This window comes from Polypterus senegalus, chromosome 12, assembly GCF_016835505.1.
Source record: "Polypterus senegalus isolate Bchr_013 chromosome 12, ASM1683550v1, whole genome shotgun sequence".
NCBI classification, from domain to species: domain Eukaryota; kingdom Metazoa; phylum Chordata; class Cladistia; order Polypteriformes; family Polypteridae; genus Polypterus; species Polypterus senegalus.
The window spans coordinates 101,882,884-101,896,140 of NC_053165.1; the positions used below are offsets into that span (position 1 = coordinate 101,882,884).

The following is a 13,257-nucleotide window of genomic DNA, read 5'->3' on the forward strand; positions in this document are numbered from 1 at the left end:
CAAAAGAAGGTGACGATGTAGAAAAGTTGTGTCATTTGCTTTTGAAATTCTTAATAAAAAGAGTTAGAAAAACAGAGTTTTGAACATCCCTCGTATTTAATGATTGCACTATTTCGTTGGCTTGTCTTCATGAGCAGTGCCATTTTAGAGAGTTTGTTGTCATTCGGACGCCATGTGCGATCAGGCAAGTGATGCACATGCTTACATTATCTGTGACATCAGGTTACTCACAATATGGTCACACAATTTTAAAACTGCTCAGACTTTGTTGTGAAAAAAAGAAAGGCCTTCCAAAGGAAAGTAAAGACCTTAGCTTTCGAGCATGCTTCTAGTCTACAGTTTATGGCTGCAATTCTGTTTATTGTTTCTGAATACAACTGAATCCTGGAAACGATTAAAGACCTTTAGGTTTTTTTTTTTACTTTTGGGTATATCTGGATACCCAAAAATATCCCAAAATCTTTGCCACTGGACTAAACAAATATGGATTTTCTGCAGTGTGACCAGACGAATGACCCTCAGAATGTGAATGCACAAGTACACCTCGCCAAGTACGACTCGCTGAATCAGCCCCACCTTACTCAGCGGGCTGCAGGGAGTACAATCTCTGAATGGAGCAGCATATGTTGTGCTGATAAATCAGACTCTGATTGGGTGTCTCCAACATTCTGCCCCATCCCAAACGTCCAGCCTTGCTCCTTTCTACAGGCTGCAGTGCAGCAAAGTTTATTTGGAATGACTACATAGAAGATCGGGTGTTAGGTCCAGAGTCGTGCCTTTGGAAATTGATCCAGATTATTTGTAAATGTGCATTTTTCTGAAGTGAAAGTTCTTGAAGTGTGGGCAGCCTGTGTTTTAGATAATTGACTAAATGAAACATTGCATGTTGTGGCAGGTGGCCAGGGCCCAAGCCCAGCCGGGACGCTCCTGCAGCATATCTTCCGGGGGGAGCAAGGATGGAAACCCAGTATCTCCCCCTGGATGCTAGATGGTAGCCTCCCTGGGTTGCAGTGATGCCTCAGACTCCCGCAGGGCTTCATGGAGGTTGGAGTGTTGTGCAGCCCTGTTGGGTTGCGCAAGCGCCGCCAGGGGGTGCTGCAGCAGGTGGTGTATTCAACTGGACACAAATATATCCTGCTCAAAAAAATTAAAGGCACACTTTTTAATCCGAGTATAGCATCAAGTCAATGAAACTTCTGGGCTATTCATCTGGTCAGTTAAGTAGCAGAAGGGGGTTGTTAATCAGTTTCAGTGCTTTGGTGTTAATGAAATTAACAGAAGGTGCACTAGAGGGGCAACAATGAGACGACCCCCAAAACAGGAATCATTTAACAGGCCACTGACATTTTTCCCTCCTCAACTGTTTTTTCACTCATTTTGCATTTGGCTACGGTCAGTTTCACTACTGGTAGCATGAGGCGATACCTGGACCCTACAGAGGTTGCACAGGTAGTCCAACTTCTCCAGGATGGCACATCAATACATAACATTGCCAGAAGGTTTGCTGTGTCTCTCAGTCACAGTCTCAAGGGCATGGAGGAGATTCCAGGAGACAGGCAGTTACTCTAGGAGAGCTGGACAGGGCCAGAGAAGGTCTGTAACCCATCAGCAGGACCAGTATCTGCTCCTTTGAGCAACAAGGAACAGGATGAGCACTGCCAGAGCCCTACAAAATGATCTCCAGCAGGCCACTGGTGTTAATATCTCTGACCAAACAATCAGAAACAGACTTCATAAGGGTGGCCAGAGGGCCCAACGTTCTCTACTGGGCCCTGTGCTCACTGCCCGGCACCGTGGAGCTCGATTGGCATTTGCCATAGAATACCAGAATTGGCAGGTCCACCACTGGCGTCCTGTGCTTTTCACAGATGAGAGAAGGTTCATCCTGAGCACATGTGACAGATCTGGTTTTTTGGTGGGTCAGTGATGGTCTGGGGAGGCATATCCATGGAGGAACACACAGACCTCTCCAGGCTACACAACGGCACCTTGACTGCCATTAGGTATCAGGATGAAATCCTTGGACCCATCATCAGACCCTATGCTAGTGCAGTGGGTCCTGGGTTCCTCCTGGTGCACCACAATGCCCGGCCTCATGTGGCGAGAGTATTCAGGCAGTTCGTGGAGGATGAAGGAATTGATACCATTGACTGGCCCCCATGCTCGCCTGACCTAAATCCAGTAGAACACCTCTGGGACATTATGTTTCAGTCCATCTGACGCTGCCAGGTTGCACCTCAGACTGTCCAGGAGCTCAGTGATGCCCTGGTCTAGATCTAAGAGGAGATACCCCAGGACACCATCCATCATCTCATTAGGAGCGTGCTTACTCCCCGTTGTCAGGCATGCAAGCAAGCACATGGGGGCCATACAAACTACTGAGTACAATTCTGAGTTGCAGCAATTAAATTTTGGTAAAATGGACTACCACTTTGATTTTCAGTGTGTCTTTGAATTCAGCCCTCTGTAGGTTGATAATTTTAATTTCCATCAAATGATGTGGCGGGCGGCACGGTGGCGCAGTGGTAGCGCTGCTGCCTCGCAGTTAGGAGACCCGGGTTCGCTTCCCGGGTCCTCCCTGCGTGGAGTTTGCATGTTCTCCCGTGTCTGTGTGGGTTTCCTCCGGGCGCTCCGGTTTCCTCCCACAATCCAAAGACATGCAGGTTAGGTGGATTGGCGATTCTAACTTGGCCCTAGTGTGTGCTTGGTGTGTGGGTGTGTTTGTGTGTGTCCTGCGGTGGGTTGGCACCCTGCCCAGGATTGGTTCCTGCCTTGTGCCCTGTGTTGGCTGGGATTGGCTCCAGCAGACCCCCGTGACCCTGTATTCGGATTCAGCGGGTTAGAAAATGGATGGATGGATGGATGATGTGGCATCTTTTTGTTCTTAACAAATTACCCAATCTATAACAGTAGAGATATTCAGCAGGATTTTTGTCCCTTTGAGATCTGATGTGTTTTCAAAGTGTTCCTTTAATTTTCTGACCAGCTTATATAGTCCAAATTGTATTAAAAAATAAAACCCTTTAGGATGTTGAATAAGATACATATATCAGAACATATAAGAAGAATATTTACTAATAAATTCCATTTTTTAACTTTAGCTTGATTCCCCCTCATACATTTACGATCCTGTTAATGGGTAAGCTCAGAGATATGAAGGGAGATGAGAATATGGTGTCCTGTATAAAGCAGTTTGTGAGCCTTAAGGACTGAGTTACTGATATGAGGTGAGCAACACTGGAGCACCACAAGGACAGTCCTATCTCCTTTTCTCTTCACTCTGTACCAGTCAGACTATGAATATAATAACAGGTCACAGCACTTACAAACATTCTGTATTAATGTGGTGCATTGATAAGGGGGATAAAACACAGCAACAGATGTCAGGCGGTGGTTTGATTCTTGGTGGAAAGAATTGTGTGCAACTAAAATCAACAAAAACCAACAAACTGGTTATTGACTTTCGCTATACCAAAGAGCCTCCTCATCCACTATGTAGGGAGTAGATATGGAGGGAGTGCATTTATACATGTACTTCGGGGTCCACATCAATGACATTCTGGACTGGTCTTGTAACACAAAAGAACTATATAAGAAATGGCAGAGCAAACTCGTTTTTTTCTTAAGAGACTGTGTTCTTTCATGTGTGCAGTAACATCTTTGGTATATTCTACACCTTTCTGATGGCTAGTGTGATTTTCTACACTGTGGTATGCTGGGCTGATAACATCGCTTCAAGAGAGGCCCACCGAATAAACAAGCTATTTAAGAAGGCAGGCTCTTTCTCAACCTACCTGAGGTAGTAGTGGATAAGAGAATAAAGACAAAACTGATGGACATTATGAATAACGCTGCAAATTCTCTCTCTGGCACAATATAATTGAAGACTTAATGCAAATGAATTATTCAGCAGAAGTGTGTCAAGAAATTCGACTGGGGGTCCTTCACACCTATGGCAATATGTCTTCATAATTCCAAACTGTGACTGCGCTTTTTATCTTTAGCCAAGTCAGAAGTTTTCTTTTTAAGTAATTGTGGCGTGTACTTGAAGGGGGTTGTTGTTGTTTCCTATAGTATTTATTTAACTATTAAACCTCTATAAAAAGCTAACATACTATCTATCTATGAACACACCCATACTTGTACAAGGCCATTTTAGAATTGTTAACCTAATATGCACGTTTGTGCAGCTGACAGTAAACAGACGTAGCAATCAAATCCAGGATTCTGGTTCCTGTACACATTTATTTATTGTTTATAAGATGATTTATATTGTTAACATTCTAGCAAATATATCTTCTGAATTGATAAGTGGAAAACAACATAAGCTGCCCTAAAAGTTATCTGCACAGCAGAACAGACTAAGTAGCACTTAGATGTATTCTTACCTGTTTTGGAGTCCACTGATCAAACTGTCCCATATATGCTACAATTTCCAAGTGAGAAAGGTTCAGCTCTTGCAGCTCTTTGTCACTTAGTTGAGTAACAATCCACCCGAGCTGAAGTATCTGTTCTGGCTTCACTGATCTCAATGGTACGTACATCTGAAACTAAAGGAAGAAATCTTATTGAATAAACATAAAATGATATTAAAAAGGACACAGTTTTTTACATGTGCCGTGCTGAAGATTGTCTACACTTTGAGATTTCTTAGCAGCATTACTTGCTCAGTGAAGTCTTCCTATTCTATTTTTGATTCAGATGTGACTTTCTCTGGGCAAGTTCATTTGTTATTTCTAAATTGGCCCTAGTATGTGCTTGGTGTGTGTATGTGCCCTGCGTTGGGCTGGCACCCTGCCTGGGGTTTGTTTCCTGCCTTGTGCCCTTTGTTGGCTGGGATTGGCGCCAGCAGACCCCCGTGACCCTGTAGTTAGGATATAGCGGGTTGGATAATGGACAGATAAATTAAAGCTTAGACCATACAAAAGGAATTGATTTCAAGAATACCATTCAGGAAATACCTGTGAACAGTTCAGAAAGTAGCAGCAAGAATGATAACCTAAAAGAAGAGTTCAAATTGTGCAAGCGTACATGAAAAACAAAATGCTCCAAGTTAATTTGTTGTTACCACTCAAGGAGCAATGAGATTAAGGTAGGGAGCATACAATTAAAACAGAGAAAGAGATAAGCACTCTTACAAAGAAGGCTATTAAGAATGTCATGCTGAGACTTTGTCACTTGTACAAGCAGTTAATTGAGTTTTACATTTTGAAAACACTGAGTACTGGCTCTCATTGTGGCTATTAATGTGGACTTTAAAGGCTTACCCCATAAAACTCACAAAAACATGAAAGGATACGCTGCACTTGAGTGAACGATGTAAACAAATGAAAACTGTAAACATCTAATAATAATAATACATCCTCAAATTTCACATTATTCCTACTGATTGCCCATTTCAATTAAATAAATACAAATATTGTTTTGCAATAACCACCAACCATAGCAAAGTCACTTGGAAAAGCAGGAACTGATCTAATGCAGTAATGTTACTCATAGACTTATTGTGCATAGTACGTTCAACAATAAACAGCTCCAGTGATCTAATATTATACATATTGTTAATATTATATATACTGTAATTATTACTTATTATGTGACTGATCTCTTTATCCAAAGTGACTTACAACATCTGAGATACAACTGGCTAAACTTCTTTCGTTTTCCCAATTGGAACACAGGCAGGTGAAGTGAATTGCTCATGGTCACACTATCTCAGTAGTAGGATTTGAACCCACAATCTTGGCCCACTGTCTTATGAATAGATATAATATATCTGTAATATATAAATATTGAAAAAACTCGGAATCTTGCCCGACCAGGACACCTCCATGCTGGAAGGACCGGGGGAACCAACCTATCTAGAATGTTACCTTCCCCAGACCACTAGATGGCAGCCCCCCAGGGTTGCAGCAGTGCCTCGAACTCCCAAAGGGCTTCATGGGAGTTGGAGTTGGCTACAGCACTGTTGGGATCCGGGGGTGCCACCAGGGGGTGTTGTAACAGCTGCTGCACCCTCTTGGGTGGTTCTTCTGCCACACCCGGAAGTGCTGTCGGAAATAGGTCAACGAGCACCTGGAGCACTTCCAGGGGAGTTATAAAAGGAGCCGGAGTCGGGAGGCAGAGGACAGAGCTTGCGAGAGAGGAGGGAGAAGAACAAAGGAAAAGGACTGAGCATTGTGGGGTTTGTGCATTGTGTTGTGCTGAGGACTGTGAAAAATAATAAATGTGTGTTTTTGTGACTTCTGAGTCTGTGTGTCTGTCTGTGTCAGGGCTGATCTTTCCACTATATATATATATATATATATATATATATATATATATATATATATATATATATATATAGTATATATAATAAATAAACAAACAACAACTTCCCTAAACACACATAAGAATTTCTCACCATCTCCTGTAGTCCTGAAATCAGCCTAGTTGCTCTTCTATGGGCCTTTTCTAGTGCTGTTATGTCCTTTTTGTAGTCTGGAGAACAAAACTGCACACAGTACTCCAAATGAGGCCTCACCAGTGTGTTATAAAGCTTGAGCATCACCTCCTTGGACTTGTACTCCAATATTTAATATTTCGTTAGTAAAGTCTCCAATTCCCTTGTAAACCTAATGTTTTAAGATTTTTAAAAATGTGCATCACAATTACTGTCTGCATTGGGCAGTGTATTAAAAACTCCTAACAAAGGCCTCTTTTCCTAATGCTTGCTAGATGAAGCCAGCTGCCCTCACTAACATGGGGCTTATTGTCCAATTGAAGTGAACTTGCATTTAAATTCTGTTTGACAATTCCTTTTCTGTTCTGTCTATTCTTCCTAAAAATGTGTATCCCTCTATGTTGTTCTCATCCCCAGCTTTTTTTACCCTGTTTTCTGTTATTGCTATAATATCATAATTATGCTCCACTACATACAGCTCCAACTCACTTGTTTAATTTTTGATACTTCTAGCATTAAGGCAAGATATTTTCAATATGTTACTCATTATACTTTTGCTTGTAAATGTTGGGTTAGAATATACATTACTATGCATTTTTATTGTTACATTGTTATTTGTTCCTTCATGTACTGTACAGGTGTGTCCTGAACTCCCTGTGTCTCCACACTCTAGTTTAAACAAACACAGTGATCCCAATGCCCCTTAAACCTGTAACCTTCTACCCTACACTAAGACCTGAGCCAAGCATTATGCCTTCTGATCTCCTCAGTCTTATATGGAGTGGCACAGACAAAACCTCAGAGAAGACCACTTTGTCAATTCTGCTCCTCAGCCTGGGAACTATTTAAATTTGAATCACAGAACTGACAGGGTACCCTTACGTTTGTTATTTGTTCCAACATGGACAATGACAACTGGACCCATCCCTGCTCTGACCAAGAGCTTATCAAACTTTCCAGGGAGGTCATGTACACCAGGAAGGAAACACACAATGCAAGATCCTCTGTCTCTGGAGCAAAACTGTGCTTCAGTCCTCCTAATGATCGAGTTCACAACTATCATTACCTCTCTCTCTGGTAACTGATTTTGAGGTGGCCTGTTAGAGCTCTTCATCTCTGCCTACCACCTCAGAATCTTCAGACACACATCCAGCTCCACAAGGACCTGAAAACGGTTTGACAATTCCAATCCTGGGGTTGATGCCCCTAGACAGTGTGCACCCTTTACCTTGTGCCTCGTGACAATGACCAACCTATTTCTACCTGTCTAGTCTAAAGTCTCCTACTGCATTATCTTAGGAGTACACATTATCTTTCTAAAGGACACCTCTGTCAGGTTAGCCAATTTTGTACTACAAGGCAGGCCAGCCAACTTCTCCTGCAGTTCAGTGACCTGGAGATTGAGGTGTTGGATCAGTTCACACCTTCTGCAGATGTAGCCGTCACAGAAAACTGGCTCCTCCAAGTCATCCTCTATAAAGTCCAACATGCAACAGGACTTGAATTGCAGTGGCCTCATTATTAAAATTTGACTTTGGATAACTAAAACTTTTTTATTAAAATTAAATGATTTAACTTAATTGGTAAAACTAAAAAAAAAAATTAGATTAAAGTTCTGCTACAGTTATTTAACTCCTTCTGACCCCTTAAGCTCCTCATGTTTGTTCTTCTATGAAGTTAGCTTTACTCTTCTTTGTCTGTTCTCCTAACTTTGCGCCTCTATTATTTCTTAATTAAAAGCTCTCCACTCACACTTTTGTATTCTTTTGTATTAATGATTCCTTATGCTGTCACCCTCTTAACTGCTCTACTTTCTCTACCACTAAGAACTGTTTAGTTTATTCATTTTTTTACACACATTTTTCCTTCTTACTAAGAAAACTTGCTTACTAAATATCCACTGCTAGTTGCTGTAATAACTTACTTGTCTTGTTTGCTCCTACAGCCGCTTGTGCCTGATCTGTGCCTTAATGTTAGTCTCCTGCCTATGTACCGCTGAGCCCTCCACTTTACCACTTTGATTACAGCCTTTTTTCCCCAGTATGGAATCGCTGTTTCTGTTACCTTTAACTACTCGTCGCACTTACTGCAAGTGTCAGTATGGCATCATGGTAAAACAAACACATAATAATAATATAATAAATAAAATATTTCTGGAGAAAATAGCTTATAAAAATAAGCTTGCAAGAATAAAAGTCACAATGACTTTAGAATAAAATTTATACAGAACAAAATATCTGAACCATAATATTTGCAAAACTCTCACCTTAGACTTTAAGGGTGGAATAAAGGGTTACCACTATAACATATTTAAAGAATAGTGTAGACAATTTAAAATAAGATTTCCTTGTCACCTAAACTTTAAATATTCATTTTAAATGGAGTCTAAAGCTCATGGAGAAGGAAAAAAAAAGAAAGAAAAATCTACAAATTCTACAAAAGCAGTAATACACCACCTCTAACTAAAAGATAAACTTGTATTTTATTACAATAAATTTTAAAATTAAATAAAATTTTATTTAAATCAAATATTTAACGCCAATAGGAACTGATATTGTCTTCTTTACTTGTGGTTTATCAGTGAAAGATTACAATATTCCATGTGTTTTTGATTCAAGCATTATTCTTTTTGTTTCTTTTAGCTGTCCTACTTCTGAATGTCCCATAAACATTTCATACTAAATTTGCCTTTTAAGAATGCAGACGGGTTTTAATAACCTGATTTAACCTTTATATTTTGTTTTATAAAGTTTCATATACTATTTTTCTTTGAAATACAAATCCACTTAGAACAATTTTTTTTTAATTTCATATTGTATAATTGGAATATATTTGGATTATGCAAAATATTTTTGTGTAAATGATAAAGGTTTGGTTCTTTGGAAGTCCTTGCTTAATTTCCTATATTAGCAATCTGGCCTCTCATTTGATCCATAAACAAAGATTTCATTTTTATTTCTCTTTCAAGAACATGTCTGGCTGCATGACATTATTAATCTGTGCACACCTGTTTCAGCCTGTCCCATAAGGCCTTGCGCTGTTCAGCACTCAGATCTGGATCCTGTCCCAGCATATCCAAACAGTCCAAAAGTTCCTGCTCTAACATTCCTAGAAACTGACCAGTGGTCCAGGCTGCCGGGAAGGTGCCTTTCAAGTCAGAGCAGCTTGGTATGGGTTCTGGGGAAAAAAGAGAAATATTTAAACTATGGAAAGAAACACGTGGATACATGAAAAGATGCACATTAGACCCACTTGCCTAAATAAAAGCCCTGTGTTAATTAGCTCTAAAACACAGTTTGACCAAATATTCCTGGTTTTAGGAAACAATTTGTCTTCACAGTCTAGGAGGCAATGTGCAAAGCATATATCCATCTGAATGGGTCTGTGAATATTTACCTCCAAAAACCTAAGTGTCAATGAGGTGTCCAGCTAACAATATCATTCTCACCTGAAGGGATTCAATAAACTGCTAGTGTAAGCTTTTTGTTTTTCTGCTTACCCAGTGTGTTGTCCTTTTTGGTAAAGGACTTTTTGTGAACACCCATATCCTACAACTGAAGAACAACATGTGCCAACATTGTAAAAATCTCCTTCTATCTCTTGGGGGTAGAGTTTAGAGCTTCAGAAAAAGAAAGTAAAAGTGAGATGCTAATGCTAATGATATCTAATTTATTAGTATTACAGTTAATGCCTTAGAACAACAAAGACAACGTATGACAAACCACAGAGCGACATTATTCGGAGAACAGCGGCAGCAGTTCTTGTACCAAAACAGTGAACGAAAAACAGATTACACACACAACCCTTCTGAAGAGCAGCGGCAAACTGCCAGACAACAAGAAACATTATGACGGAAAAACTACAGGAAATCCATAACAGTGACAACTCAAAACAAGATATTCCCTTTATATTACGGCGTAGACGATTCCCCGTGCGTTTATTGTATGACTATCACCAAGTCACAATGACAAACATTTAATAACATCGCAGTTTATTTGCCAGGCCCTGTTTTTACCCATGGCCAGGTGTACACTACATTTTCCAGAGATAAGTCGAAACCGGAGTAAAACGTACAGGTACTTGTGGGTTACACACAGGAATATTTTTGCTGACATTTATATAACAAATTCAATTTTCTGACAATTATTATAGACGTCAGTATACTACATTACTTGACGGCCACACTTCACACCTACTGACTTACATGTGCCCTGCATTTCCCTTCTTATCCAATATGTTCTGTTAACCTGTTCATGTTACACTTTGTATTGCAAATGTTCATGTCGTTGTAAGTGACTATAATAACATCCCATACTATTCTAATAATACGTCCTCTCACAAGTCACTACTTATTAAAATAATCTCCCTTCTGACTGTAACATGTGATGTTCTTTTCTACCTTATCATCATTTCATTAAGGCTTTTATTCTTGCCAAATTTTCGCATGCACAATTTGCTAGTCTGAAAATAAACATGTGTAACAAGCCCTTGCTTTGCTTTGTTTAGTGTTCTTGCTACACCATGTCTTCCTGCTCTACTTGTGCTTATTGATGGCACATGGCTAGAGGTATACAGTAGTACCAAAAGCAATATTTTCTCACCTCTTTTCCCTTTGCCTGCTGTTCCTGTCACAAACCTGGCTGTAAGACTTTTCTTCTTTTCAGTTATCTTTTCAATGGCTCCACAATTCTGTCCCACCTTACTTGTCTCCCAGTCTCGTTGGCTTTCCAGTATCTGCTCCACAATGTCTAAGCTTGATGCTTCCTGTCCAAGGTACACCAATTAACAAGCATACACAACATATTAAAATCACCACACATATACATAGGTGATTTCACCATGTTCACTGCTTTCCAAATATGCTCTCAGATTTACTTCACATCCATGGGATATCAACAGACTGGCACTTCATTCAGGGCTGGTTCTTGCCTTTCACCTAATGCTGCCTGGAGAAGCTTGCCTTGACCCGAATCGGATTATATGTGCATCTTATATATTCAGAACTGTCACATCTTTCAGCTTCTTAATCAGCTTTTCCTTTTTAAAGTAATATATTCAGCTTAGAAGACCAATTAACAGGCAGTGCACTAGAATGGATGAGGCAGTAGTGCTGAAATGACATGTTTAGCCATCTCACCATTCTTATTTCACCTGACAGTCTCTCAGCTTGTTCAAATTGATGATTGATTCTATTGATTCACTAACAGAATGTCTGACTAGTATCTCAGAATGGATGAATAGTAATTTTCTCAAGTTAAATAAAGAGAAAACTGAAATTTTAGTGATCAGCAATAATGGATACAATGAGGCTATTAGAAATAAACTGGATACATTAGGATTAAAAGTCAAGACGGAGGTAAAAAGCTTAGGGGTGATTGTTGACTGTAATCTGAATTTTAAATCACATATTAATCAGATCATTAGGACAGCATTTTTTCACTTAAGAAACATAAGTAAAGTTAGACCGCTTATATCACTGAAAGATGCTGAGAAATTAGTTCACGCGTTTGTTTTCAGTCGACTAGATTACTGTAACGCACTCCTCTCTGGACTACCCAAAAAAGACATAAATCGTTTGCAACTAGTGCAGAATGAAGCTGCTAGAATCCTAACTAGGAAAAGAAAATCCAAACACATTTCTCCAGTTTTAATGTCACTACACTGGTTGCCTGTGTCATTCAGAATTGACTTTAAAATTCTGCTTATGGTTTATAAAGCCTTAAATAATCTTGCCCCATCTTATATATCAGAATGTCTGACACCTTATATTCCAAATCGTAACCTCAGATCCTCAAATGAGTGTCTCCTTAGAATTCCAAGAACAAAACTTAAAAGAAGTGGTGAGGCGGCCTTCTGCTGTTATGCACCTAAAATCTGGAATAGCCTGCCAATAGGAATTCGCCAGACTGATACAGTGGAACACTTTAAAACACTGCCGAAAACACATTACTTTAACATGGCCTTTTTATAACTTCATTTTAATCGTAATTTAACTTAATCCTGATACTCTATATGTTCAATTTCCTCAAAATAACTATTCATGGTGGCTCTAAAATCGGTACTGACCCCTACTCTCTTTTCTGTTTCTTTTTCCGGTTTCTTTGTGGTGGTGGCCTGCGCCACCTCCACCTACTCAAAGCTTCATGATGCTCCAACAATGATGGATGGATTAAAAGGCAGAACTCTACGTGACCATCTTCATCAAGCCTTTCCGTGAGAACCCTAAATCCAAAGAGGACTGTTTCATTTATGTTAGGTAGAATGCCCAGAGGGACTGGGCGGTCTCATGGTCTGGAATCCCTACAGATTTTATTTTTCTCCAGCCGTCTGGAGTTTTTTTTGTTTTTCTGTCCCCCCTGGCCATTGAACCTTACTCTTATTCGATGTTAATGTTGATTTATTTTGTTTTATAATTGTGTCTTTCATTTTTCTATTCTTTAATATGTAAAGCACTTTGAGCTACTGTTTGTATGAAAATGTGCTATATAAATAAATGTTGTTGTTGTTGATGAAAATCTGAACCCAAGTATTTCAAGTTAACAATTAAAATAAATTGTAAATGATTCATGGAGGGCAGTACGGTGGTGCAGTGGGTAGCGCTGCTGCCTCGCAGTTAGGAGACCCGGGTTCGCTTTTTGGGTCCTCCCTGCGTGGAGTTTGCATGGTCTCCCCGTGTCTGTGTGGGTTTCCTCCCACAGTCCAAAGACATGCAGGTTAGGTGGATTGACAATTCTAAATTGGCCATAGTGTGTGCTTGGTGTGTGTATGTGCCCTGCAGTGGGCTGACACCCTGCCTGGGGTTTGTGTCCTGCCTT

At 40.0% G+C, this 13,257-nt stretch overlaps 1 protein-coding gene across 1 annotated transcript in view; it reads right to left on the reverse strand.

The window, feature by feature from the left end:
* The window catches only part of LOC120541434 (stereocilin), a 77,873-nt gene that overhangs the window by 22,107 nt on the left and 42,509 nt on the right, over window positions 1-13,257 (reverse strand). The window contains exons 19-21 of the mRNA XM_039773054.1: window positions 11,044-11,206; window positions 9,450-9,619; window positions 4,389-4,550 (exon numbers count right to left, since the gene is read on the reverse strand). Of these exons, the coding sequence (XP_039628988.1) occupies window positions 4,389-4,550; window positions 9,450-9,619; window positions 11,044-11,206 (495 nt within the window). The remainder of the gene's footprint in view (window positions 1-4,388; window positions 4,551-9,449; window positions 9,620-11,043; window positions 11,207-13,257) is intronic.